At 40.6% G+C, this 27,764-nt stretch overlaps 1 protein-coding gene across 1 annotated transcript in view; it reads left to right on the top strand.

Moving 5' to 3' along the window:
- fmn2b (formin 2b) overlaps positions 1-27,764 on the top strand; it is a 463,563-nt gene that overhangs the window by 233,558 nt on the left and 202,241 nt on the right. The window contains exon 11 of the mRNA XM_043696758.1: positions 14,499-14,560. Coding sequence (XP_043552693.1) covers positions 14,499-14,560 — 62 coding nt within the window. The remainder of the gene's footprint in view (positions 1-14,498; positions 14,561-27,764) is intronic.

Genomic DNA, 27,764 nt, shown 5'->3' on the forward strand with positions numbered 1-27,764 from the left:
TCTTCTCCGATGTCTTATAGTCAAACAATTAGACTGATTTTTTTCCTGATTTTTTTTTTAAACTAGATACTCACTCACCTGTTTAAAATTTTATACCTGTATTTGTGAACATGCTTGTTGCCATATATTTCTAGATTAGTTTTAAATTTTAAAAAATCTTTTGCTAAAGGAAACCTTTTAATTGGCTTCTTAATTTTGACGAGTGCTGTGTTTTAATTTAAATTTAATTCATTTTGTGGTCAAAAAAATTTAACATCTTTGCAGCCGATCATGGGGTTTAAAAAGACAGGATCTGATTCTGTCTTCCCACATCTGTTTGTAACAAAATAAGCCAAATTTATTCAACCTGTCCTTGTAATTTAACCCTGTGGGCCCAACATTATTCCATTTGACTTTGAGATTCAGTTCCTCAAAAGCCATATTTTGCTCAGGTGCTGTTGCCAAAAGTGAATTTGTACCCACAGATAGGTTTTAATCAAGACTCTACAACTGAAGCATCAAGTATCACTTTGATATTTCAACTCCTTCAAGAAAAAGCTAAGTGTGCTTAGCTTTTCTTTTGCTGTTCTGTTTGGCACCACTGAGTTTTAAATAGAATCATAGAATGTTTACAGTACAGAAGGCAGACGTTGAGTCCATCATGTCCACGTCTACTGTCTGAGAGTAGCTAAGATAATTTTATTCTCCTGTCTTTACGTGTCGCAAGCTTTTCTTTTCAGACAATTTTTATGCCCCCCCCCCCCCACCCTTGAAAGTCACAGTTGCATCTGCCTCCTCCACACTTAATTACTCATTCCAAATCTTTAACCTCGCTTTGTGTAAAATTGAATGATTATGGTCAGTGCATTTAGGATTTTCTCCTTTATTTCTTTTAATATCTCAGCAATAATTTATGTATTTAGTTTTCCAATCTCTTTGCACCTCCACAGTTACACTGTATTAAATATATATTCAAATTGCTCTCTTGGTCCAAAGTTATTCACTTTGTTTTCCTGCTTAGAACATAGTTGCTGTAGTTTAGACAACTCATTTAATCTGTCTGTCTCCTTCTTTATGCTTTGTTTCAGTGTCTAAAAGATTTATTTAGGTTGCTAGCAGTGCTTTTCTTTTAAGGGGGAGAGACCATAAAGAATAAGGAAGTGCATATATATCAATCAGGAGAGTTTTTATTCGTTCACTGGAAGTGGGCATCACTGGCTAGCTCAGCATTTCTTGCCTAGAGGGTAGTTAAGACTCGACCATAATGCTTTGCATATGAAGTTACATGTAGGCAAGACTGGGTAAGGACAGCAATTTCTTCACTAAAGGTCATTTGTGAACCAAATGGGGTTTTCCCAAAATTGGCAATGGTTTTATCGTTCGATTCTTACCTGCACTTCTCACAGTCTAATCTACTGCGTTCACTGCTCACAATGTGGTCTTCACACTGGGGAAACAAAGCATAGACTGGGTGACTGCTTTGCAGAACACCTATAATCTCCCTGCAAAAAAAAAAGACCTTGACCTTACAGTTGCCTGCCACTTTAACACACCGCCATGTTCCCTGGCGAACATCTGTCTCAGGCTTGCTGCAGCGCTCCAGCAAAGCTCAGCGCAAGCTGGAAGAACAGCATCTCATTTTCCATTGCAGCCCTCTGGACTCAATATAGAGTTCAGTAACTGTAGGGCCTGAACTCTCCCATGTCCTAGCACTCTACAGCACATGCCAAGCCTTTTTATCACATAGCCTGCCATTACATACTACCTATTGTTAGCCACTAGCAGTCTCCATTAACAGCTATTCACCCTCCCAGCCGGATCGTTATCCACTCTTTTGTCTGTCCAACTGTTCTTCTCTCTCTTTGGGCTCTATCCCTACCTACAGTTTACCCCTTACTCTCTGCCCCACCCGACCCTCTGCAAATAAACGGACATTTTCCGAGGTACTGGCAGTTCTGAGGAAGGGTCACCAGATCAGAAACATTAACTCTGATTTCTGTTCATAGATGCTGCCTGACTTGCTGAGCTTTTCCAGCAACTTCTGTTCTTCTTTGTGTGAGGTAACTACTATTTAAGCATGGGTCAGTTCTAATCCCCTTGAAAAATACTCACCAATAAAAGACTAGTTCATCTTAAAGAAGATGTGAATCACTGAAACAGTGGATCCAAGAGCTTTGCAGACTAAATAATGGCATAATTGGGCCAATATATTATTGTCTACAAGCACTTACTGGATTTTCTTAAAAGTTTGCAAGTGGTTGAATAGATCAACCGAAAACCATTTGTTTTATATTTCTAATAAAACCAAGAATTGCAGATGCTGAAAGTGTGAAACAAAAGCTGAACTTGCTGGAGAATCTCAGCAGGTCTGCCAGCATCTGGAGAGAAAGCAAAGTTGACATTGACTCTGGTGACACTCCTTCAGAAGGTTCTGTACTATTTGAAAAATCTCCGTAGAAAAGTGCAGCACTATTAGATTAGAGTTGCTAACCCACTCCTTGGGAGATCCAAGATATATGTTGTATATGGCCAAATATGCTATTTTTGAGTTGCTTGTAATATCTTAATTCATCTGTCACAGAACCTGTAACAAAAAGCATCTAAAGTTCACTCTATTGTGTTAAGGCTCGATCTCATCAATCAAAGGCATATGCTGCACATTGTCCTTAGTTAGGTTTGTCTGAAGCTTAATTATTTCCTTCAAACAAAAGTAAATTTTCACCATAGTTTTAAAGAACTAAATTAAAGCTTCCGCTTAATTTTAAATGCCTCAGTTACTTTTAATTGAGCCTATCCTTCTCAAAGATATTCCTAGAAGATGCTCCCATTGTAAATGTAAATATGTTAGAGTTCTGAATTCCTTGTTGGCCTCCTAGTTTGGGTAAGACTTAAATGTCCTTGAGAGTTCTAATGTTTATCAAGTGGATTGCAGACCAGGATCACATTTGCTGTTCAGTCTCAAATGAATTGATTGTGTTATATCTGGCCTGTGTACAAATAAGGTTGGAAGGAGAAAGTTATTTTGGGTTCATATTTGTATTTCTCTGTTCTGGATGTGCATGGCAGTTCAGTTATGACTAAGATTGGGTAGCCTGTTGACAACATTCTATCAATTCTTCACTGCAACATCAACTTAGATTATGTTCAAGTTTCTAGAATAGCGTTCAAACCCATTATTTTCTTGCTCAGAGACAAATGCAGTATCCTAGAGTCAGATCAAACACTATTCTGAATGACCAAAGAGTTTCATTTCCACTTTGTGGAGATCATTCAAAGTGATGTTCACATTGTGTTAAGCAGTTGCTTCTGTCATCTGTTCATCAAATTGTCTTTCATCAGTTTTTGTTGATACAAATAAGGTGTGAGAAGGCCATTGGTCCAGTGGTTGTATCAGTGGGGAGTTGACAGCTTCGAGGGAGCAGTCGAGGAGTAATGGTTGATAATTTTATCACACAATCTGCTTTTTGACTAATTTTAACCAATGGAGTGATTTGTCTCCTCAAGTGATAACCAAAGCGATTGCATTGGAGAAACATCACAAAACAAATTTACATGTTTGGAAGATGATTTCCACTTATTAGGTTTAAGTTACATGAGAACTCACCAGCTCCTCACGAACGCCATTTTTTTTTTACTGTACTTTTTTTACACATTTCGCAATTAAAGAATTCTGAGTTATTTAGTCTTGGATGTTGGTGAATGAGAGGTGATCTTTCACCAAGTATGAGACTGTAAATATCAGAGCTAAGGTAACTCGAAAACAATATGCTGGTTGAAGGGCGGCATGTTGGCTTAGTGGTTAGTGCTACTGTCTCACAGCACCAGGGACCTGGATTCAGTTCCACCCTCGGGTGACTGTCTATGTGGAGATTACACATTCTCCTAGTGTCTGCATATGTTTCCTCTGGGTGCTCCAGTTTGATCCCATAGTCCAAAGATGTGTAGGTTAGTTGGATTAGCCATAGTGTCTGGGCATGTGTAGGTTAAGTGATTAACCACGGGGAAGGCAGGGTTACCGGAATAGGGTCGGAGGTGGTTCTGGATGGGGTATTCTTCAGAGGGTCAGTGTGGGCTCGATGGGCCGAATGGCCTGCTTCAACACTCTGGATTCTAAAAACAATAACTAATGACAGGACCACTTGAGGCCAATGTTAGCCAGAGATGTTTGATCTAAAGAACAGTCAAAGTTTGGAAAAATCTTTCAGCAAGAGTAGCAAAAGTGGAATAGTTAAACTTATTCAAAGTGTTTTCAAATGTGCATGCCTTGCCTCAGTTGTTGCATTATTGTTTCTCAATGAGTAGCTTTTGAGGTGTATTTTCAAAACTTGCACAATATAAATACAACCATTTCTATGGTTATGAACTGCTTTAATCACAAGTAATATGGTTTCATTAAATTATGCTTCGACTTTCTTTTTGCTGAGTTTAGTGTTCGCTTTCCATTTACAAGCAGTCAACAGAACCTTCTTAAACCTGAGTTTTACAAAGTAATTCTTACTTTCAGCTGAATCATTGGGGACTGACTGAGGTCAGTTTATTTGAGGTGAGGGCAAAGCTTTGATCCAATGAAAAGGAAGTTTTTTTTTAACCTTAATGTGGCAGCGTCTGTTCTGGAAAACTTGTCAGAGCAAGGGGCACTTGATCTATCCCATGAAACCTACCCCACTCCTCTTCTCAGTTGATGCTAGCCTTGTTGGCGGTGCTTTTTTTGGATCCAAGCTTAGCAAGGTCAGATCATAGTCCCGGCCAGTCGTGAAGCAGTATCTGGGACAATGATACATTAACAAAAAAGCAGTTTAATCAGTGACTCTTTGTTTAGAGTGTCCCTCACTGTCTGCAATATACATTAGTGCGTAATGTGCCTTTATTTCTGCTATTTTACTTTTTGTGATCATGTTATTTGGCAGGCTTGTCCAAAATCCTCTTGCCTTGTTTCTTTTTCACAGTCCAAACCTTCATTTAACAAAAAAAAGTTTTAAATTCCCATCTATCCCATACAACCAGCCTTCTCTTTCACCCCCCCCCCCCCCCCAAACTCCATTTCATATTATGTCTACTTTTCCTGCCTTGCTAGGCATTCAGTATATTTTCTTTTATGAAGTACACTACATAAGGGCAAGGTGTGGATGTTGAAACGAGTGATCCTGTAATTCTATACTTGGCTTTTTGGCAATGCTTATTTTTGTAACAGTTCAGCAAACGTGTTTTTTTTAGCACTGAGCAGGGGTTTTTTCTTCAATTCAAGACCTTTTAAAACTTTGTTCAGTTTTTGTTATCCTGAACTGCTTTTGTTTGTGATGACTGACTGACTGTTAATCAGCTGAAAGCCTATGGTATATTTTAACCGTGCATCTGACTAAACCCGTACAGCGTTAATGTGATTCAGTCTACAGTTCATTCTTTGCTGGAGCTAAACACATGTCTTTTGAACTGCTGAGAACTTCCACAGAGTTTGCTGTGCTGCTCTTGGAAGCGGGAATTTTCAACCTAACAATATTGAAGCTTTTTTTAAAAAATCCACACAGCCACAGAACAACACACCAACCATTGCATGCAATTTCAAAATACCATGTCCTGAAATTGCCAGCCACTTGAATGCCCAATGGAAAGTTAATTTAATTTAGTTGTGGTAGTTCTCACCAAATTAGCTGTTTTGGAAAAATTTTACAGCAAGGGACTGCATCTGAAGTGAAAACAGACCATTCTGGAAAGACTGCCTAAGTCAGGCAGTAATAGTGGAGAAGGGAAAACTGGGTTAATGCATCAGGGTAGCTGACCCTTTTTTTTTTTTTGCTTGATTTGGTCGATTTGATGAATGATTGACTTTTATAAGGAGTGATGGAGCCAGGGAAAATGGTTCTTAGGGCAATGATCTTCGACAGGTACATGATCGTGAGCTGTTTTACACTTCTGGAAGATGGATAGGGGGTGGTGATGGATCGGGGGTGGTGAGTGGTGCCCACTAACCATTTCCTTAGAACATTCTGGAATTCTTTCACTCTTCTCATTTCCCCAATCTTGCATTCCCATTTTCTGCTGCAAGGTTTACACATCTTTTTATTTCAATGGTAAATGTCTTTTTTAATCTTGCACCTTTATCCCTTTGTTCATTTAATAATTTCTGTTCTCCACATAGTCACAAATTGTCTGTTTTATTATTCTCCTCCTTTCCCACATTATTTTCTTCTCAAAACTGTCAGAAATGTAATTGAGAATGCAATCAGTAGGAATTTTCAATGCAGTTATCTATTTGACACTTCCTTTTAATTTTTCCAGATGAAACTTTTTGTCCAGTTAAAGTCTGCAAAAACTTTTGCAAATTTGCCTAGTCTTCAGCATTGGAAAGTAAACTGAGATGTAGAGTCTGATTATCTTTTAATGTGTGCACATCCACGTTAAGGCGAGAATGTTATTGCTGTGGGATAGAACATCATTTCACTTCCAGCAGGAGTATTAATGCACTTTCTGATGTAAAGTGCTAAAGTCTGCAGCGTGTGGCACAGACTTCGGATTTTCCAAATTCAATTCACGCAAGATCTTTGGAACCTTCCAAGATCGAGACTTCATCCTATAGGTCTGAATTTGAGGCTGGACCTCCGAAACGAGCAAATGATAAGAAATGCTGGACATTGGGAAATGTTGCTTTTTTAAAAAAAAAAGTTTAATTTGAAGAGTCCTATCTACAATGCAGTGAGTGGTTTACCACATTGCTCATGATTCTTATTCAGTGAGGATCCCTTGACCCTTGTTTGCTTTGAAGTGCACCAGATAGTTTCACTTTTGAGACGATTGCCAGCATAGTGAAGAGTTTGACAATTTTAGGATCTGAATTGTCTGCCAACAAATAAGATTGGCTTTTCAAAGTGATATCACGGCAGAAATGCATTATATTGAAACATCGCAAAAGATGGTTTGAAAAAGGTGATTTTGGGATTTATTTGAATTGTGCAGCAGTTTGAATAAATATCTTGTGAATTCTAGTGCCTTTTAAGTCCCTTTCTGAGCACACATGAAGGGGCTGATATCTGGGGAGGGTGGGGGAATAGGACATTAGAGGCAGAAAATCTGTAATGGAAATAGAAACTCTTGAAAGCAATCAATGGGTCAGGCACCATCATGGAGAGAACATTTTGAGGTAGCCTCAGGTCAGTGAGCTTTGAATACTGATTTCACTGTTGTCGGTAAACACTGAAAATTGATTCAACAGACAGAGGAAAATGGTAAGGATAGCAAAATAAATTCCGTGATCGGGTTGGAGATAACTGTAGGAAATCCATGACCAAGGCAGCTCAAGGTCGTTCTGTAATGCCAGAAGGAATATTCCTTCTCCCTCAGTGTTGGCAATTTTTTATTTTCTAAACCTTTGGGTACCTCTGATCAGGAATTGGGTTTCAATTGCAACTCCAGAGGTGTGCAGGCATTACTTAGACCAGTGGTTAATATAGTCTCATTGAAATGCAACATTGCCCTTGAAATTAGATCCTCATTCCCCTGGTTTAAGAGGCATTCCTAAAATCAGGTCTTTAAGATAATTGAATGGAATGAAATGAAATGTGTGATTATTACAGCAGAAAAGCATCAATGATGCAGTGCAAGCTCATGACCAGCGCAGTTCCTAGATTAAAATCAGCACTTTGAATTTAATATTTTAACTAATCTAGTAACCAGAGATCTAACACTGAATTGTTATTTTTAATCAGAAGGGAATTGAGGGTTATGGGGTGAAGGCAAGGGAGTAGAGTTGAGAATAAACCATGTTCTCATTGAATGGTGGAGTAGACTCGATGGGCTGAATGGTCTGCCTCTACTCCTATGATTTATGGTATGAATTGCAACGATGTAAGGTTTAATAGCCTACTTAGAAAAATAGGAGCATATAAAAAGGGTTCTAAGAATTCCAATGAAGGTCTGATGACAATGCAATTTATGATATGGTGTGTATGTATCAAAATGTCTTAACGTTTTGTTTGTACAACTTATGTTTAAGAATTTTCTCAATGTATGAGGTAATGTAAATATACATCAGAACATTATCATAAACCCTAACTTTTGAAACATTTTGGGAGATATGTGGAATACTATGACTTCATTTTTTTTAAAAAAAAACCTCTTTACAAACACTGGTGACATTTTTAATTTGGAGTCTGATCTGCTAGAGGTTCCATGAGTCAGTTGTGAACTTAATGACCTGCTTACATTTACACTGTCTTAATCCGTGACACTGCAGTACTGGTGAAGTGTACTCCAGATGGCAGTAGTCATCTTCTCAAAGACCCACATGCAATGGGATTTCTCTTGCTCATTGGTCTCCTGTGCTGTATCCACACTCTGATTACTATTTGCAGGATGAACTTCAGTTGTAACTTCAGTCACTAACCGGTGCGGACACAGTGAGCAAAATGGTCTTTTTCTGTGCCATAAACCATCCGTGATTCAACCATCCAAACTAGCAGTGATCATTACAACACCTTCCACCCTACCAACTTTCGCATAAACCAAATCATCCGCCAACGCTTCCGCCACCTCCAAAAAGGCCCCACCACCAGGGATATATTTCCCTCCCCATCCCTTTCCGCCTTCCGCAAAGACCGTTCCCTCTATGACTACCTGGTCAGGTCCACGCCCCCCGACAACACCCTCCCATCCTGACGCCTTCTTCTGCCACTGCAGGAACTGCAAAACCTGCGCCCATACCTCCTCCCTCACCTCCATCCAAGGCCCTAAAGGAGCCTTCCACATCCATCAAAGTTTTACCTGCACATCCACTAATATCATTTATTGTATCCGTTGCTCCCCATGCAGTCTCCTGTACATTGGGGAGACTGGATGCCTCCTAGTAGAGCACTTTAGGAAACATCTCCGGGACACGCGCACCAATCAACCACACCGCCCCGTGGCCCAACATTTCAACTCCCCCTCTCACTCAGCCGAGGGCATGGAGGTCCTGGGCCTCCTTCACCGCTGCTCCCTCACCACCAGATGCCTGGAGGAAGAACACCTCATCTTCCGCCTCGGAACACTTCAACCCCAGGGCATCAATGTGGACTTCAACAGTTTCCTCATTTCCCCTCCCCCCACCTCATCCTAGTTCCAAACTTCCAGCTCAGCACTATCCCCATGACTGGTCCTACCTGCCTAACTTCTTTTCCATCTATCCACTCCACTCTCCTCCTGACCTATCACCTTCATCCCCTCCCCCACTCACCTACTGTACTCTATGCTACTTTCTCCCCAACCCCACCCTCCTCTAGCTTATCTCTCCACGCTTCAGACTCTCTGCCTGTATTCCTGATGAAGGGCTTTTGCCCGAAACGTCGATTTTACTGCTCCTCTGATGCTTCCTGAACTGCTGTGCTCTTCCAGTACCACTAATCCAGAATCCAGGAAGATAGAATAGCAACCACGCCTGATGTGGTTTGGGTTGACTGTCTACCTGTAGCTGCCTTTTGAGAAATAGCTGTAGTACACAAGCAAGAGTTAATATTTGAGTATTCGATGCATAAGCAAGTGTAACTCTGGTCAAATCAAATTTAATTAATCTAATCATTGTGGGTGCAGAAACAATAAAGGTACAGTGTTAGTCTGGGTAATCCTGGCTGCACATGGTTAGAAATAGTCAATTGCTGTAAGTCCTGGTGGACACCAGGATAGTACTGTTGCACTTGTACCCTATTTTGAGTCCCAGAACGTGACCAGCTTATTGATTTTATAGGTGAGACATTGCCTGCAGGATCAGATAGAGGGGTGGTACATGAACAGAGCTTACTGTCTCGGCAATCGTCTCGCATACCTGAGGCATGAGGCTTACACAGGCCACTAAAAAATGGATCAGACTGTAAAAATGCAGGAAATGATATCTGTTCAGACCAATTGTACCAGTAGAGTCCCTCTCTTAGAATCTGCAGAGTTTTATCAGATCCTGTAGTAATTCCAGAATCCTGTAATTTCATGTTGGTTATGTATTGATAGTTTTAATATTAGTTGATCAATATTGTTTTTAGAAAGTGAGTGAACATCCATGATGGTTTTTTCAATTATCCTTTTCTGTCTTGTACTCTAAATAACAATTGATGTTTCATTTATTTAACAGAATTCTTTGTCTTGAAAATGGTGTAAGATGGTAAAATTTAATTGGCTTTGAAGAATATTGAATTAGATATGCAGTAACTCTAATTTAATGATTATACACAGTGGAACAAATATGACCATATATATAGCTGTACTGTGTGTATATATTTATTTGATTACACTCTATGTGGAACAATCTGATACAGCTGCAAGTGCTAACTGAAGGTTAGTGAATCCTTTTGATTTCAGTACATCCTGGGTCTGAAGGAACAGTAAGTATGAATAGTGAGCATTTGAGAATGTGTAGTTGAAGTTAGTACATTGCATACACTGCATGACAATGTTTACACTGGCACAAACTTCAGGCATTATTGGGTAGAGATGGGGCAAGTGATCATATTCTCTGCTGTAAACTTTGCAACTAACTTGGCACTGGTGACTGCAGCGGCATTTCTAATTGCATGAACTAACCTGGAAGAATTGGATCCATGCCTGATAATGTGGTTAAGTTCAACAATCAACCTGAAATGAGCAATTAATACCACTCCACATTGGTACACAATTGACTCTGGTATCTATTGCAGTCGAACAGTGAACATTTAACACCAAAAAACATTGAGGTGGGTGCATGGAAGTGAAACATAGTTGTATGGTGGTCCAACTGGTTAATTAACCTGACAGAATGTACTGAAAGTGGTAAGTGCAAAAGGTATTGGTTGGGAGGAGAAAGAGTAAGATAGAAATAAAAATATTGCAATTGGTCATTTTTTGTTTGCTATCTGATTGCTGTGTCAGCTGAGGTTTTAAAGTTTTGTTTAGTTAAATAATCACCTGGTTTGTGGTAGAAGTGTAAAATTGGCATTGTAGAATCTATATGTAAAACAGTTATTGAACTCAAAGGATGAGCAGATTGAAACTGGCCTGTGCTTAACTGATCTCAGCCAGGAAGATTGTGGGATTGGATGCAGTGCCCCAGGCTAGAGGAGGGGCATGTCAGTCAGCCTCCAATGCCTGATGTCTTTCAATCTTTATTCATATTCCACCACCAGGAAGGAAATACCCAAGTGGCCAGTGACCAGCAGTGTCCTTCTCAACAAAGGGTAATGCTGACTGATCAAAAAAGTGAAAGGGAGGGCAGGGATTAAATCAAAATAGAGTCAGAGGGGGAAATAAAGCACTCCAGACCCAGTGATACCGATCTCTCCCTGAAAATCTTGAGGATGTTTGTAGACACTGTGCTCCTTCTCCAGGCACACCTGGGCCCAAATGTAACTGGAGAAGAGGAGCGGGCAATCGGCCCGAACGACCCCGTCCATGGCCCACTGCCTGGACCTTCTAATGGCCTGGCCCAGGAGCAGACCAGCCTGATGTCTTTATAGTGAACTATGATTGGGTAACATTGAATATCAGACGAGGGAGCACTGAACATGATTAAACAATCTGAGCCGGGATAAGCTTATGCATGAAGCGTTGTCATCTCATTCCTCATGAAGGGTTTATGCCAGAAACATCGACTCTCCTGCTATTCTGATGCTGCATCTGCAGTCCCCACTTTCTCCATCTTGGCAGGGTGGTACAGTGCATGCAACCATCACCAACAGGAGGTGACATGTTTCAGAGAATGCAGGATGGGGAGAGGAAATTTGGTTTTTGGCAAATATTCCATTGGGAAAATGCTGTGTACTGGGGAATTATTGTATAAAGTCGGGTAAAAGAGTTTCTATGACCACTTTAAGTTTAAAAAGTTGGGTTTGATTTTTTCACAAGTACCAGTTTTGGAGAGATTGAAGTCCACCTTCTCCAATCACCTTGTTATCACAGCAGTTGCATTGGAGACAGTTCCTGCTGCCCACATACTCAAAAGTAGCTGCAACTATTTATTATTACTTTTTTAAATGCAATCAAATAACCTCAATGGAAATAAACAATCATTCTGCCAAAATTCATGAAATTTTATCAAAACATCAGCCATAAAAGTTATGTATTAAAAATGTCCAATTGGTCTTTTCCCCAGTGCAGAAAATAACACAATTTAGCAACAGAGCATGCTCAATATATTAACGTCATTAAAAAAACACCTTCCTCCTTGAATTCAGTACCAAATAATACATCCCAATTTCATTCTTGAATGACATCATATGCATCAGTAAACAATTCATCATTAGCCATCCACAAACAATCACTCTCAGTCCTATCAAGTCCATTGGATAGGCTACATTGTTCAAACTTCATAGCCAGCCTCTCTAATCTACTCTCTGCATTAAGAACCACCATGCTGTTTCTCATGATGAATGTCTTTTCTTCTTTGCTCATTAGGTACATATTTTGAAGAACTTTAGAGCGAAATTTAGTGATTGAACAAGGCTGGTTAGATCACAGGTATTACTAAAATGTCACTGACTTGCAATCTAGCATCAACATTGAAGTGTAATATGAACGTGTCCCAGCTGAGATTTTTTTTTTTCCCTGTTATCCTCCTGATCAAAATTCCAAACTTACCTTGGACATAAATGTTAAGCCACCTTTTTCCATCCTTTCCTTCGGGGAATTGCTGTTTTGGGAGTGCTTTACTCTTGAATATCGCTTTTGGCTTAAGCTGTGTTATAATCAATGTACAGAATAGCACAATGTTGTAGCTACTCTTCCCTTGGCCAAGTGTCTCTGCAGAGACACACTCTTCTCTCCATCTATGCACTCCGCCTTTGGCTGGCACATCAAAATTTTCAGTTATCTCATTCATGTTCCCAATGTATGCCATTCTGTGTCTATTCTTTTGTGATGTTCAATTGCAAACTGCTGATATGCAGTAAACTTGTCAAGAAGTTCTGCAGTGAGACGCTATCAAATCTTGGTCCTCTGTTGAAGTACAAAATTCTTCTTAACCATGGTACAGCATTAAGGGTTGACTTTGAAATCTACAAAGCAAATTTTTTTGTTTTTTTTTCAGGGTAACATTCCGATAAATCCACAAGGCAACAGCAAGGCAGTTTTGGAGATTTTCATTGGCATGTTTTGTCTTTCTGCTGCGGTTAACTGTTAGACTTTCCTCTGTGTACATTTATTCTTGGGTATCTGCAGAAGTAGTTAATGGCATTTCCTCCAACTTTTAATGTATTTCTCCAGTACCTTTTTAAATTCTCTTTTTCTTGTCCTGCATCTCAACAACCTGGGCTCTGTATCACAGTTCCTCCTTGGTAAAATGCTGCTCGATGACAGGCAAGCAGCAAACGCTATTGAGGTGATAACCTTGACTCCTATGTTCAGACACAAGAAGCTAAATGGCTACCTTCAGTGCTGTATTTTTTAATTCTATCAGCAGGTTTGCACCTGTGAGAGTTTGACATCAACGGCAAGAGATTATTAAGTACAAAACGTTTGGTTAGAGGAGTATCAATTTATACAAAAGGTATATGAAAAAGGAATAATTTAGCCAAAGTTAGGGGTTGTTTTTAACATGAAATCAACCATTACTTGAGTGTGTATGTTAATACACAGTACCCTGATCAGTGTTCTGAATTCTCAGGACTTTTCATGACTCTGAAAGCTCATCGCACCAATTATTTCAGTTCCTCATTTATCTAGTAAATAGTAACTCTCATGTCAAAAGCCTGATTCGAATTCAGGTCCAAGGGAAATGGGTAGGAACAGAGCATTAAGCATGACAGGACAAATGCTGCATTAGTTACGAGTAAACAAAACATTTTCCTGCAAAGTATTATGTATTCATGTCATGAGTAGATATTGTCTGTTAACTGTGTAACATGTACAGATGCATTGTGTATATGTTGCAGTTAACTAATAACTGTTAAGGTATGCATTGCTGTGAGGTTGCTGTCAAGAAGCAAATTGAATTAATTGACAGCCTGCTTACCAGTTTCCACAAGACACAAGCTACAATCGGATTAATAATGAGAAGTTCCATGAGAAAAAAGGACCTCCCATTGTGTCTTATATAGAAATTTGTGGGAATGACTAAGAAATATTTTAGAATCTCCACTAAAACTGTCAGATTTATATGCGGAGGATTTGACCCTTGTCACGGTCTAGAAGTTAACCGGCTAATTCAGTTCTGGATTAGTCATCTCAGCGTTGACACGTAGCAGAGATGAGGAATATGCTCTCTCTGTTATGGTGTTGCATTTATAATTCTCTGTCAGGCCTGGGAAGCTTTGTCTAAACCATCCCTCTGATCTTGAGCTTTGGCTGTGATAATGGACCCTGTGTGTGAGTGTAAGCGGTGGAATTCTGTGGCTGTTAACACCTGGCTCCACCAGTATGCTAGTTTGTAATTCTTGCCAGAGCACAATTCCAAGCATTTGCACAGCCAAAGCTCATAAGTGAATCTGACCAGCAGGTCACCTCTGCAGTCATTGAGCACTTTTGTGCTTTATTAACCTTTCACAACTGACTTGTCATCGTTTTGACAACTATTTCTTTTGTCCCTTTGACAGCTGTTCTGAACTTGGACAATTCTGTGGTTGACCTGGAGACCCTTGAAGCCTTGTATGAGAATGTGAGTATTGGAACTAAAGGCACAAAAAAAAACAACAGCGGTACAAAATTTCGAAACTAAGCAGTCAGGAGCAGAGCAGTTAACCCCGACACTGAAAGCCATATGTTAGCTTAAGTAGTAATTCACTGATGTTGCATATTTGGGTTTGTAGCAGGGCTACTGTTTCATTCCAAAACAATCCTCAATTTAACGTAATCTGATTCTCTGCCTATTCTTCATGCTATGGCAGTAGGAAATTCAAAGCAATAATATTTTTGCCATTTTATACCTTGGCATTTATTCTCCGTCTGGTGGCAAAATCCCAACTGCAAGACTTTCATCGAGTCCAGTTATGTAAGGTTAACACAAGAGTTTGTATCAAATAAGTCACAGTTAAAATGTGTATACTCAGCTTTATGGAATGTAAGAAGGTTAATGTTTGTAGTCTGTGGAAATAAGCAAAAGGTTTAGATTTGACTCGCTTCATTTAAGGGGCAGTTTGAGCATTTATTGAGTCTTGACCTATTTTTATACAGATTTTTCTAATTTAATTCATTGCAGCACTTGCAAACAAATTTGGAGTATTTGATTCCTAACCTCCAAAAATTGTGAGTGGTGCAAAATGGTGCATGAACATCAAAGACATTTCTTTTTGGTGGCAACTTTTACAGTTGAACATTAGTGTTCTGTTGTAAATGTCACATGTTGCTTTCCAATAAAGCTTCTGTATGTGCACAGCTTTTAAAAAGTGTAAGCTGTCTTGAGGCTTGTTAGAAACAAGAAAATAGTCAATAATACTGAGACGTTTTTACCTCTTCTCTCGCCAAAATAAACCATATTCAACTGTTAGGTTGCAAAGTGTTTTCTACAAAGTTAAAAATCACATGACACCAGGTTATAGTCTGACAGGTTTACTTGGGAGCACTAGTTTTTGGAGCGCTGCTCCTTCATCAGGTGGTTATACTCTACAACCAGCTGATGAAGGAGCAGCGCTCCAAAAGCTAGTGCTTCCAAATAAACCTGTTCGACTATAACCTGGTGTTGTATGATTTTTAACTTTGTACACCCCAATCCAACACTGACACCTCCAAATCATGTTTTCTACAAGGGCTTTTATCCATCACATGTTTAGACACTGGTCACTCTCTCAAACCTTCAAAGCTGTTGCAGGTTTTCTTTTTGAGTTTTTCAACTCATAAATGTAGCTTCTCACTGAAATAATGGAAAGCAAAATTAATACTCTGCCCCATTTGCAGGACATGTATACTACTGTATGGAGTCAAAGTTATTTGACCTTTGGAAGCATGTTTAAAAACTATTGGTTGTGATGCACAGCACTTTATTAATAGAGTGGGGCAGCTTTCCTGGAAGAGCTCAAACCCCTTGAATTGTGAAGGGACACTGCAGAGAAAGCACCATCTGGTTGTACTGATATTAGTCAACATTACTCGAAATTAAATGTAAATTTGTATGTCTAGCGTCAGATAGACCGTGAACACGAAACAAAAGAGCACAGTCCAAGCTGGTGAAAAGCAGTATACATGTCACTAAGTCCTTCATGAAGAGGTAGTTAACACTTAAGTACTTAAGGTGAAAGTGATAGAAAAGCAAACTTTAATGCATTTTAAGAGCCATTTGAATGGGGGTTTTATATTTTTACACATAACTGAACTAAACTAGGCCAAACAACCTTCCTAATCTATTTTAAAGGTTCAATTGCCTGTATTGCTCAGAAACATTATATGCAGAGGTCTCCCAGGATCTGGAACTGTGTCTAAACATGCACTTGGGCACAAGTGAAATCAAGTTAGATATCTTGACAATAATAGTCATGAAGACAGGTTCCAGTCTTGAAGCCACCATTAAAGGGGCAGGCGCAGCTATAGGTGAGTTATAATTTCTATTTTAGAAATGAAGCAATATTTTAATTGTACTTGTATGATGAATAATAAGTCGTTTTAAGTGTACAAGTAAATTTTATAGCAGTAGTTAGATTAGATTAGATTCCCTACAGTGTGGAAACAGGCCCTTCGGCCCAACCAGTCCAACTGACCCTCCGAAGAGTAACCCACCCAGACCCATTTCCCTTCTGACTAATACACCTAACATTATGGGCAACTTAGCATAGCCAATTCACCTGACCGGCACATCTTTGGATTGTGGGAGGAAACTGGAGCACTCAGAGGAAATCCACGCAGACACGGGGAGAATGTGCAAACTCCACACAGTCGCCCGAGGCTGGAATGGAACCTGGTACCCTGCTGCTGTGAGGCAGGAGCGCAAACCACTGAGCCACCGTGCCACCCCTCAGTGTTTAAACAGCTTCTGTCCCTTATAAATAAGATTGTGCTACTTTGACAACTGACATGGCATCCACAGTCTGTCTGGTAAACAGGCACCATTGTGTTGCCAATCTGAGTTATAAGGAGAAAACTGAATGTTTAATAACTTTTCTTGAAAAGGAAAAGAAGAGTGGGTGTGAGGAATGATGGTGTAAGATTAAGAGAATTGTGTTGTATAATTCGATGTTCCATGAAGGAGAAAGGTTGTTGTAATGACATGGGGGGTTGGTGTAATGGAAGAGAGGAAGGTTTCTCACTTTGTGGCACAGACCTTGCAATAGGTGACTTCAGGGCAAGTGTTTTACTTTCTCCCTTGCATGGTATTCTGTAGCTCAGAGGGTAAGAAAGATGTCTGATGTTTTCTTTCGATTTTATCCTTGTCAGGTGCAAATAACATCACTGAATCTCTGGACCATCAGCATGTTGTACTTCCCTGTAGTAATCCTGTATTCTATGTGAAAAGGTTCTGAGACACAAAGACAGATACAGAGTTTAAACTTAGAAAATTTTGTGACTCAGTCTATGATATTTTATCATGAATCCCAGTCATGGTTGCAGTGTTGATGTGTGGTGTTTCATGTTGTCATCACTTTTGTGCAAAAAACCCTGCTTTTTTAAGAAAAACCTATAGCTAAAATAGAAAGTAGTAATGATTTAATGGGCTTAACATACAGTTGACCAACTAACAATATTGAAGAAGCAGCCATAATTTCAAAATATATGTAAGGATTTACTGGTAACCCTCTTTTGCATCTGTGCATCTCCTCTGCTCACCGTTAGTGCTCTCTTTGTTATTTTACCCTGGGAATCCTCATAATTTGTTCCACTTGCTCCCCCTCCCCTCCCCCCAAATCATTTTCCAGCCCCTTTAGTTCTAAACAAGCTATATCAAACTCAAAATATCAATTTTTTCTCTCACTATAGATGCTGCCAGTCCTTGTGAGTTTTTCCAGCACTTTGTTTTTCTATAGCATATGCTAGATATTGGCAGTACCTTAGAGTCAGAGAGATGTACAGCATGAAAATAAATTCTTCGGTTGAACTCATTCATGCCGACCAGATATCTTAACCTAATCTAGTACCATTTGCCAGCACTTGGCCCATATCCCTCTGAACTGTTCCTATTCATATAGTCATCTAGATGTCTTTTAAATGCTGCAATTGTGTTACCACCCCCCCACCACTTTCTTTGGCAGCTCATTCCATACACGTGAAGGGGATTGGTGTACCGGCAGGTTTTGCATCTTTTCCAGTTGCAGGGGAAGGTGGTTCAGGGGGTTGGTGGGGAGAATGGTGCAAACTGAGGACTGTCAAAGGGAAAAGTCCTTGCGGAAGGCAGAGAGAAGTGGGGAGGGGAAGATGTTGTGGGGTCTCGGTGGAGTTAGAGGAGGGTTCAATTCCTGCCTCAGGCAACTGTCTGTGTGGAATTTGCACATTCTCCCCGTGTCTGCGTGGGTTTCCTCCGGGTGCTCCGGTTTCCTCCCACTGTTCAAAAATGTGCAGGTTAGGTGAATTGGCCATGCTAAATTGCCCATAATGTTAGGTGAAGGGGTAAATGTAGAGGAATGAGTCTGAGTGGGTTGCTCTTCGGAGGGTCGGCGTGGACTTGTTGGGCTGAAGGGCCTGTTTCCACACTAAGTAATCTAATCTAATCTAATCTAAAGTATTCAAGGATGATGCATTGGATGCAGAGACTAGTGAGGTGGTAGGTGAGGACAAGGGCGACTCTGTTTATTGTGTTTTGCGGGATGGGTGGGGTTAGAATTTTAAATAAGGCAGGAGATGCTCACACGCACACATACACATCTTAATCGCGGTCATCCCCCAATCCATGTCACCCAACACACATCATTAGTGATTACCATGCTATAATTTGCTGTGAACATACTGGTGACTATGCTGCCTGCATTGCAGCAGTGACAACCCTCCAAGATCTGCTTCTGCTTCAGCTGTGTTCATATGACAGACTGACACTTGTATTCTGTATCTCTTTCAAAAACCATATATATGATTAACAATATGATAATGACCAGATAATTTGTTTATTTTTCTGTGTGTATCGAAGGGTGGATACTATTTGAGACCCCAGGGTTAAACTTCTGCTGTTTGGAAGTGCAGTGGGATCTTTCTTATTCAACTGAACAGGCAGATTCCTTTAGCATCTCATCTGAAAGAACACTTTTTCTATCAGAGCAGTGCTTTCTCAGTACTGCACATCAGCGTGTCAGTCTTGGTTCTGAAGTGCTCAGGCCCCTGGGGTGGGACTTGATGGTTCAGTGGTATAAGTGCAATCAACTGAGCAACAGCTGACTCCTTCATTGACTGTGAAGTGTTTTAATGGTTGGTTGTGGAAAATGCTGTATGAAAGCAAGTCTGTCTTTTTTTGTGGTTGCGCTGCAGGTTTCAATGGCTGTTTTGGTTGACCAAGTTAAATCTGTTTTTACTCGCCACCGCCTGAATTACAGTATGCCAACAGAGGATTCTATCTGGGAGAGATGGATTGTTGTATTCTCAAGAGTGAAATTGTCGTTGTAAACCTTAAAGGCTATAAGGAGAAAGTGAGGTCTGCAGATGCTGGAGATCAGAGCTGAAAATGTGTTGCTGGAGAAGCGCAGCAGGTCAGGCAGCATCCAGGGAACAGGAGAATCGACGTTTCGGGCATAAGCCCTTCAGGAATGAGGAAAGTTTTCTCATTCCTGAAGAAGGGCTTATGCCCGAAACGTCGATTCTCCTGTTCCCTGGATGCTGCCTGACCTGCTGCGCTTCTCCAGCAACACAATTAAAGGCTATAAGCACTTAAGTTTGATTCTGGATTTTTGCTATATGATCTCTTTCTACAGGAGTAAAAATTAAGTTACTGCAATTGACCCTGCTGTACTAAATCATGACCAGGAAAATAAAGCCTATTTCGATTTAGTGACACTTGGTATATATAAGGGTTTCAGGTAGGCACATGTCTGTGTTCAAGTGTATGCAGAGTCACACTTGCTTGTGATGTAAAACAACTGTTAGCATCTTAGCTCAGTAGGAAGCTTTCAGAGAAACAGTTCATATCACCAAGCCCATGATGGTGCCATGGTGATCAATCCTTTCTACTTGTCCATTGAGCATCATTGGTAAGGTCAACATTAATTGCCTATCTCTAGTTACCCAAAGAGTGTTAAGAGTCAGCCTTAGTTGTACTACATTTGAGTGTAGTTATATCCATGTCACAGTAAGTGAATGATTAATCCTCCAACCGGTTGTAGATATGAACAGTGCAGAGTTGACTGAAGAATGAATTTGTATAGTGCCTTTCATGATCTCAGCATGCTCCAAAGGGCTGCTTAAATGTGCAGTATGTTTGAAGTGTCATCACTGTTGCAAAATAGTAAACGCAATAAATAGGTTGCACACCCCAACTTCCCACAAACAGCAATAAATTAAATAACAAATTGTGTTTCTTGTATTGATTGAGGGGTAAACGTTGATCAGGACTAAAGAGAATCTTGTTCAAGTAGTGTCAGGGGCCCATTCGAAGATCAGAATGAGCCTCAACCAAGTATTTCACATGAAATACAACACTTCTGACATTATGTTTATTTGTTTCTTTCTGAAATGGGGTGGAAATTTACGAGGATAGTCTAGCATGCATGGAAAATTGTTCCTCGAAGTAATCGGTCTATTGGGCATATCCAGTGGGCTTGGAAAGAAGCTTGCCAATATCAGTCAGCCCTCCCACATGTCAACAGAGGCAAGAGTCTAAAAGAAGTTTGGAGAGCAGTGATAAGTGATTCTGAAAATGAAATCCGCACTGAAAACCGTGAGAACAGCTGTTTCCTTCAATTAGTTAATGGTAGAGTGGCATCTTCAAGCCTGTTGCCAGATCCTTTCTCCACAGTGGAAGGGAAGTAGTGTGCCTTAGTAATGGGGTTGCTGGGTGACCTAATACCTTTGACAAGTGCTAGTTCAAATATAGACAAGTCTCACTAGAATTAATAGTTAAATCTGCCGGAGGAACATATCTGATGCATTTGATTACTTAAATGTGTCCAATCTCTTCCTCCTGAGAAGGCAGGTGACAATGGGATACAAATTGAACCTTTTCTTCTTACTCTGTTTCAGAGAAAGTAAAATCTCTGTCTACTTCATGGCTCTCCAATGAGTATTACAGTTGACTACTTCATGAAGAAACGATTGTTTATCAGTTTACACATATTGCCTTGAAAACTGTAAGCACCATTCTTGGGTGTAGAGTTTTTACTGGCTGTACTGCTGTGCAAATACTTCTGCCATTCTAAGATGGCATTGCTTTGTTTACTTTCTATATGAAACTAAACCAGATGACCATGCCTTTGGCAAAAGGAAAACCAATATTGCCAGGATGTATCATGTCTGCAGAAAAATCTGAGACCATATGGGTATAATAAAAGTGGAAAGGGTAAATCATTCAGAAGATGAAATACTTCCTAAATATTCAGACAGTGGCTACAAATCATAAATATGAAGTAATGCATTTTTTTGTAATAAGTGTATGCTGTGATTATCCCAAATTTTCCTCCTGAGATTTCCTTGTATTTATTTGGAGAGTTAAGTAGGCTTGAGTAAATAGAGCATCATTAGTGGGTGTCTTGGCAGTATTAAGTGTGTTTTTCCATCTCTCCGCTGAGATATTAAACTACCCTGTGTGTTTTGTTAAAAGAAAAAGTCCCATGGCATTCTTAAGAGGAAAGAGAGCAGTGGAGCTATCCCTTGGTAAAATGAAATAAGATCACTGCAAATAGAGGTTGGAAATCGTAGAAACCCTCCAGTGCAGATAGAAGCAATTCGGCTCATCAAGTCTGCAATGACACTCCAAACACCATCCCCATCCCGCATTCTATTCCTGTAATCCCACATTTCCCATGGCTAATCCACCTAGCCTAAGCAACGCTTGACGTCATGGTACGGTGGCTCAGTGGTTAGCACTGCTGCCTCACAGCACCAGGGACCCACATTCAATTCCAGCCTTGGGCGACTGTGGAGTTTGCACATTCTCCCCACGTCTATGTGGGTTTCCTCCGGGTGCTCCGGTTTCCTCCCACAATCCAAAGATGTGCAGGTTAGGTGAATTGGCCATGCTAAAATTGCCCACAGTGTTCAGGGATGTGTGGGTTAGGTGTATTAGTCAAGGGTAAGTATAGGGTTGGGGAAATGGGTCTGTGTGGGTTACTTTTCGGAGGGTCAGTGTGGACCTGTTGGGCCGAAGGGCCTGTTTCCACACTGTCGGGATTCTATTATCAACAGTTTCCCAGGGCCAATCCACCAAACCTGCACGTCTTTGCACTGAGGTTCACTTCAGTTCATTTTTCTGACCAGATGTACAGTAACTGTGGAACTTTAAATGATGCTGTCAGAAATTTGTATCTTGAATGAATAGTAAAAGGTGGAAGTGGATATAGGTAAGCTGCTCATAGGAGAAATCCTTACAAGGTGTCGGATAACTTTTAGTAGTGATATCTCTCCATCTTGCTTCTCCTTTCCTGTGCTCCTCTTCTTCCCCAAATGCCCTACAGCTTGGTAACTATTAGTCCTGTCTCTTAATAAACTGACCTTTTTAATTTTGACTGTTGTCCTGTGGATACATCTGATCCTTTAACTTTAGGACAGGATGTGGGAGAGTGAGCCTACGACCCTTACAGCTTTGCCTAACCCCCTTCACTTGTATTCCCAAAACCCACCATTCCTTCTACGATCACCATGCCATCTTCAGGTTAAGTGTCTAAACTCTGAAATAATCTGTCTGTTCAGGTGCATAGAGTTTTCTCAGTGCCCAGGTGAGTTGTTCCCTTCAAGCACCAGAAAAATACATTTATTTGGTGACTTATCTCAGTAATTGTGGGATTCATCTCGAAGCTGACTGCAACATGGTGATAACTGCACTTCCAATATTGTTTGTTGGTTGCAAAGCACTTTTGAGAATACAAGGGGCATTAAAAATGTCCGTTTGTTTTTAAAAGGTTGAATCTACAATACAGCTGCAGATTTTCCATACTAGAACAATTCTGTGTCCTGAGCTGGTAATTGCTAGAGCTGTGCACGTTGCATTGAATGCTGTGAATTGGAGATTTATTTTTAACCTTGCCGTTCTGGTCACTTGCACTACAAATTACTGGAACTGTGAATTGGTGATGGCTTAATGAATTCACTGGGGCTTCTAATATCTGATCCAATTACATTTCGGGCTAAAGGGAAAAATCAAGTGCTCAAAGCAGAAAGAAATTGGGAAAATTCGATTTGTTTGATGCAGAAACAGAACATGGATTAAGAGAAGATGCAGCAAGAGATGATGTAAATAGGAAAGCAAAAATATAAAAGCTGGGAAAGGATCTCAAAACAATTTCACAACAGTAGGAGTGAGACTCCATAGTTTCAACGCTTCATGCTAAGGTCTTCAACATTTGCGTGACCTATCAGAGCAAGAATGTTCATGATTCAGTGTCAGCCATATATGTTGGCACCAATATCCATTCTTAGTTGTGCTGCAAATCCCCAGCAATTTCTTGATTCATGGGGCAGTTAGTGGGAAGGTGAGCTGGCAGGTTGCTTTTCCCAAAGCTATAAGCAAATTATTGAAGTATCTCGCTCAGTACAAATTGCTGAGTTCTTTATGTACGAATGATATTGAGTGCTGGAAAGCAGTTTCTGCGTATGAACAATTTCATTGCAATGGACCAAACTGAGGTGTGCAGTGATTTGTAGCAAAGTCAACCAGATGGACATAAAGGGTGATTTGGTAACGGGATACTGGCTTCAAGGTTATTCCAAGGTCCACTGAAATTTTGCAAAATGTTTCTTTAAAAATGTGCATTGCTTGAAGCTGGAGAGGATTCAGAAAAGATTTACCAGAATGTTATTGTGTATAGAAGCCTTGAGTTATAAAGGAAGGCTGGGTAAGCTGGGATCCTTTTCACTGGAGTGTAGAAGATTGCAGGGCGACCTTTAGAAGTTGATAAAATAATGAGGTGTATAGATAGGGTTAATGGTTGTTGCCTTTTCCCTAGGATGGAGGATTTCAAGATTAGTGGGCACATTTTTAAGGTGAGAGGAGAGAAAATATAAAAAAAGACATGGGCAAATTATTTTACACAGAGGGTGGTTTGCATGTTGAATGAACTTCCTGAGAAAGTGGTGGATGTGGGTACAATTATAACATTTAAAAGACATTTGTATAACTACATGAGGAGGAAAGGTTGAGAGGGATATAGCCAGCAGGCAGGTAGGACTTAGTTTAGTTTGGGATTTCATTCGGTTGGACTGAAAGGTCTGTTTCCACGAGGTATGACTTTGTGACTCTCACATTTGGTCCACAGACCTGAATGTATGCTACAAATTATAAAGCAATAACTGAGCTGTAGTGATACTTTAGTAACTTTGAAAAGAAAATCAAAATTTCAGTTAGTTTGGGGCAAGATTTATAAAACAGAAATAATGACTGAGCGTTCTTCTTGGTCTGTCTCTGCTGTAATTCTGGGGAAAAGGGAGCATGGTTTCTGGTTGCTGCTGAGTTAACCTGTTCATTTCCTTGGTGCTACAGCTCAAGGAATCTCACTGCAGCGTAGGGTAAGTGTGTCTGTTTTTCTGAAACATTAGTACAGTTCATCGTCTGGTTAGCACAGCGAGTTCTGATAGTGAATAAGTTATGGGGGGGAGCAATTTGCTAGAAAGTAATAATTGTAATTTTAGGTAGCTAATTGAAATTTAACTAGTCATATCAGTTGATGGGGTTTTTTTGTTCTGCCTGTACAATATGGTCAATCATGGACACTGACAGCATCCCTGACTATTACAGCTGCAGAAAGTGTACCCAGTTTCAGCTGCTCAGTGAACGAATGGATAAATTTGAGCAGCAGTTGGAGATACTAAGGAGACACAAATGACTGACAATGTCATAGAAGTGAAAGAAACGTGGTCACTCCCAAGGTACAGGAAGACAGGTGGGTGATGGCTAGATGTGGCAGTCAGTCAATGCAGGAGGCCCCTGCAACTGTCCTCCTGTCAAACAAGTATTTGGCTTTGAATACTGGTGAGGGGATGGGCCATCAGGTGTCAGCAGCAGCAGCCAGAGCAGTGGCACCACAGCTGGCCAATCGTACAGAGGGGAGGAGCAAAGCCTAGAACAATAGTAACTGGAGAGTTGATAGTCAGGGGCACACACAGACTCTTCTCTAGCTGCAAGAGAGACTCCAGGATGGTGTGGTCCCTCCCTGGTGACAGGGTCATGAATGTCCCTGAGACAATTCAGGAAGTTAGATAGTAAACTAAAAAGCAGGGCCCTCACTGTCCTATGTGCAAGGAGGCAAGGAACAGGATAGTACAATTGAATATGTGGCTAAAGAATGGGTGAACCTGGGAGGGCTTCAGATATGTGGATCATTAGAGTGTTTTCCAGGGGAAGGTGGAACCTGTACAACAAGGATGGGCTGCACCTAAATTGGAGGGGCACAAGTATCCTGGCGGGGAGGTTCTATCGTGCCTCTCAGTGTTTAAACTAGTGTGACAGGGGGGTGAGAGCTAGAGCAGCAGGTCAGTGAGTACAGCGACTGGGGAAAATCTTAAGTCTAAGGCAACTACAGTTAAGAGAAAGAGCAGTTGGAGAGAGGTTGCTGAGCTCAGAGGAACCAGAGGCTTGGGCTGTATTTGTTTCAATCAAAATGCATAGCAGGTAAGGTGGATGAATTTAGTACCTGGATTAATGCATACAATTACAATGTTGCTGTCACAGTCATGGTTGAAAGAGGGACAGGATTGGCATCTTAATGTTTCGGGATATCGATGTTTTAGATGAGACAGTAGGAAGCAAAAGCAGTTGCAGAGTTGCCTTACTGGTTAAGGAGTATATCACAGCTGTGTTGAGGGTGGACACTCTGGAGGGATCTTGCAGTGAAGCATTACGGGTGGAGCTTAGGAATAGCAAGGGTACAATCTCAATGCTGGGATTGTACTACAGACTCTTCAGCAGGAGCTAGAGGGAGAGATATGTAGTCCGATTCTGGAAAGATATGAAAATAACAGGATTGTTGAGTTTGGTATTTACCAAAGCAAGCGACGTGAGGGATGTTGGGGTGAGGGAAAGGTGTTTGAATACTTTTGGGCAGGTCAACAAGATGGAAGAAATGTAGGGTGCCTTGAAATACATTAAGGTAGATGAGTCCCTGGAACAGAAGGGATCTATAACAGAATACTGTGGGGGCAAGGGAGGAAATAGCTGGAGCCTTAACAGATACTTTACAAGCTCTTTGGCTTCAGGTAAGATTCCAGAGGACTGGAGAATGGCCAGTGTTGCTCCTTTATTTAAGAAGGGAAGTAGAGGTAATTCAAGTGAAGTGAGCCTGATGTCGTGGTGAGGCAGCTGTTGGAGAAGATACTGCGTGACAGGATTTATTCACATTTGGAAGCAAATGGACTTGTTAATGAGAGACAGCATGGGTTTCTGTAGGGAAGGTCATGTCTCACTAACTTGATTGAGTTTTTTGAGGAGGTGACAAGAATGATTGAGGGAAGGGTCGTGTATGTTGTCAACAAGGACTTTAGTAAAGCACTTGAAAAGGCACCTCATGTCAGGCTGGTACAGAAGATGGAGTCTCCTTGGATCCAAAGTAAGCTGACTTGTCCATAGAAGACAGTAGCAGTGGAAGGGTGCTTTTCAGAATGAAGATCAGTAATTAGTGATGTTCCACAGGGATCAGCGCTGGGACCTTTGTTTGTAATGTACATAAATGATCTGGAGGAGAATGTAGGTGGCCTGATTAGTAAGTTGGATGACACCAAAATTGGCAGAGTTGCAGGTAGTGAGAATTCGGCAGGATATAGATTACAGATTTGATGAGAAATGGCAGATGGAGTTTAATCCGATCAAATATGAATTGATGCATTTTGGAAGATCAAAGGCAGGTGTGTATTACCCAATAAATGACGGACCTTTGAGAGCACTGACATATAAAGGGATCTGGGTGTTCAGGACCACAGATACCTGAAAGTGACAATATAGGTGGATAACATGGTCAAAAAGGCATATAGCCTTCATCAGGCAGGGCACCGAATATAAAAATTGACAAGTTATGCTATAGTTGTACAAAACTTTAGTTCGACCCCGTTTAGAATATCGAGTGCAGTCTTGATCACCACACTAACGAAAGGATGCTGATGCTTTGGAGAAGGTGCATGGAAGGTTTACCAGGATGTTGCCTCAGCTAGTAGGTTTTAATTATGAGGAGAGATTTGATAAACATGGATTGTTTTCATTGGAAAGACAGAGGCTGAGGGTGATTTGATAGAGGTCTACAAAATTGAGAGGCATAGATAGGGTGGACTGTCAGAGGCTTTTTCCCAGGGTGGAAAGGTCAACTACAAGAGGACACAGGTTCAAAGTGAGAACAGGAAGGTGTAGGGGAGAAGTGGAGGGAAGCTTTTTCACAGAGGATGAGTGCCTGAAACACACTGCCAGTGGAGGTGATGGAAACAGGCACATTAGCAATGTTTGAGGTGTATCTTGATGGATGCACAAATATGACACAAATAGAGAAACAGATACCATGCATGGGCAATTAGTAGTGGGTCTAAATAAGGACTACGAATTGGTGCAAGCTTGTTGGGCTGAAGGGCTGTATTGTACAACCAGCTGGCAAATTGCTTTTTACACCAGTCTCACTGTGCTTTTTGTAGATACTTAGAATGGGCTCAGTATACCAAGTAAGAAGCACACTTTTTCATACTTTTCAAAACCTCAGTGCTTGAATTTTTCCATATCTCTGCTTCCGCTTGTTGCAAAATAATTTTTGTCAGCTTCCAGGCACTAATGAAAGTATTTCACTAGCGTGTTTGGAATTCTCATGCTGTGATTTTCCCTGAAAGTTGGTACTGGA

The sequence above is a fragment of the Chiloscyllium plagiosum genome, chromosome 9, assembly GCF_004010195.1.
Source record: "Chiloscyllium plagiosum isolate BGI_BamShark_2017 chromosome 9, ASM401019v2, whole genome shotgun sequence".
Lineage (NCBI taxonomy): Eukaryota > Metazoa > Chordata > Chondrichthyes > Orectolobiformes > Hemiscylliidae > Chiloscyllium > Chiloscyllium plagiosum.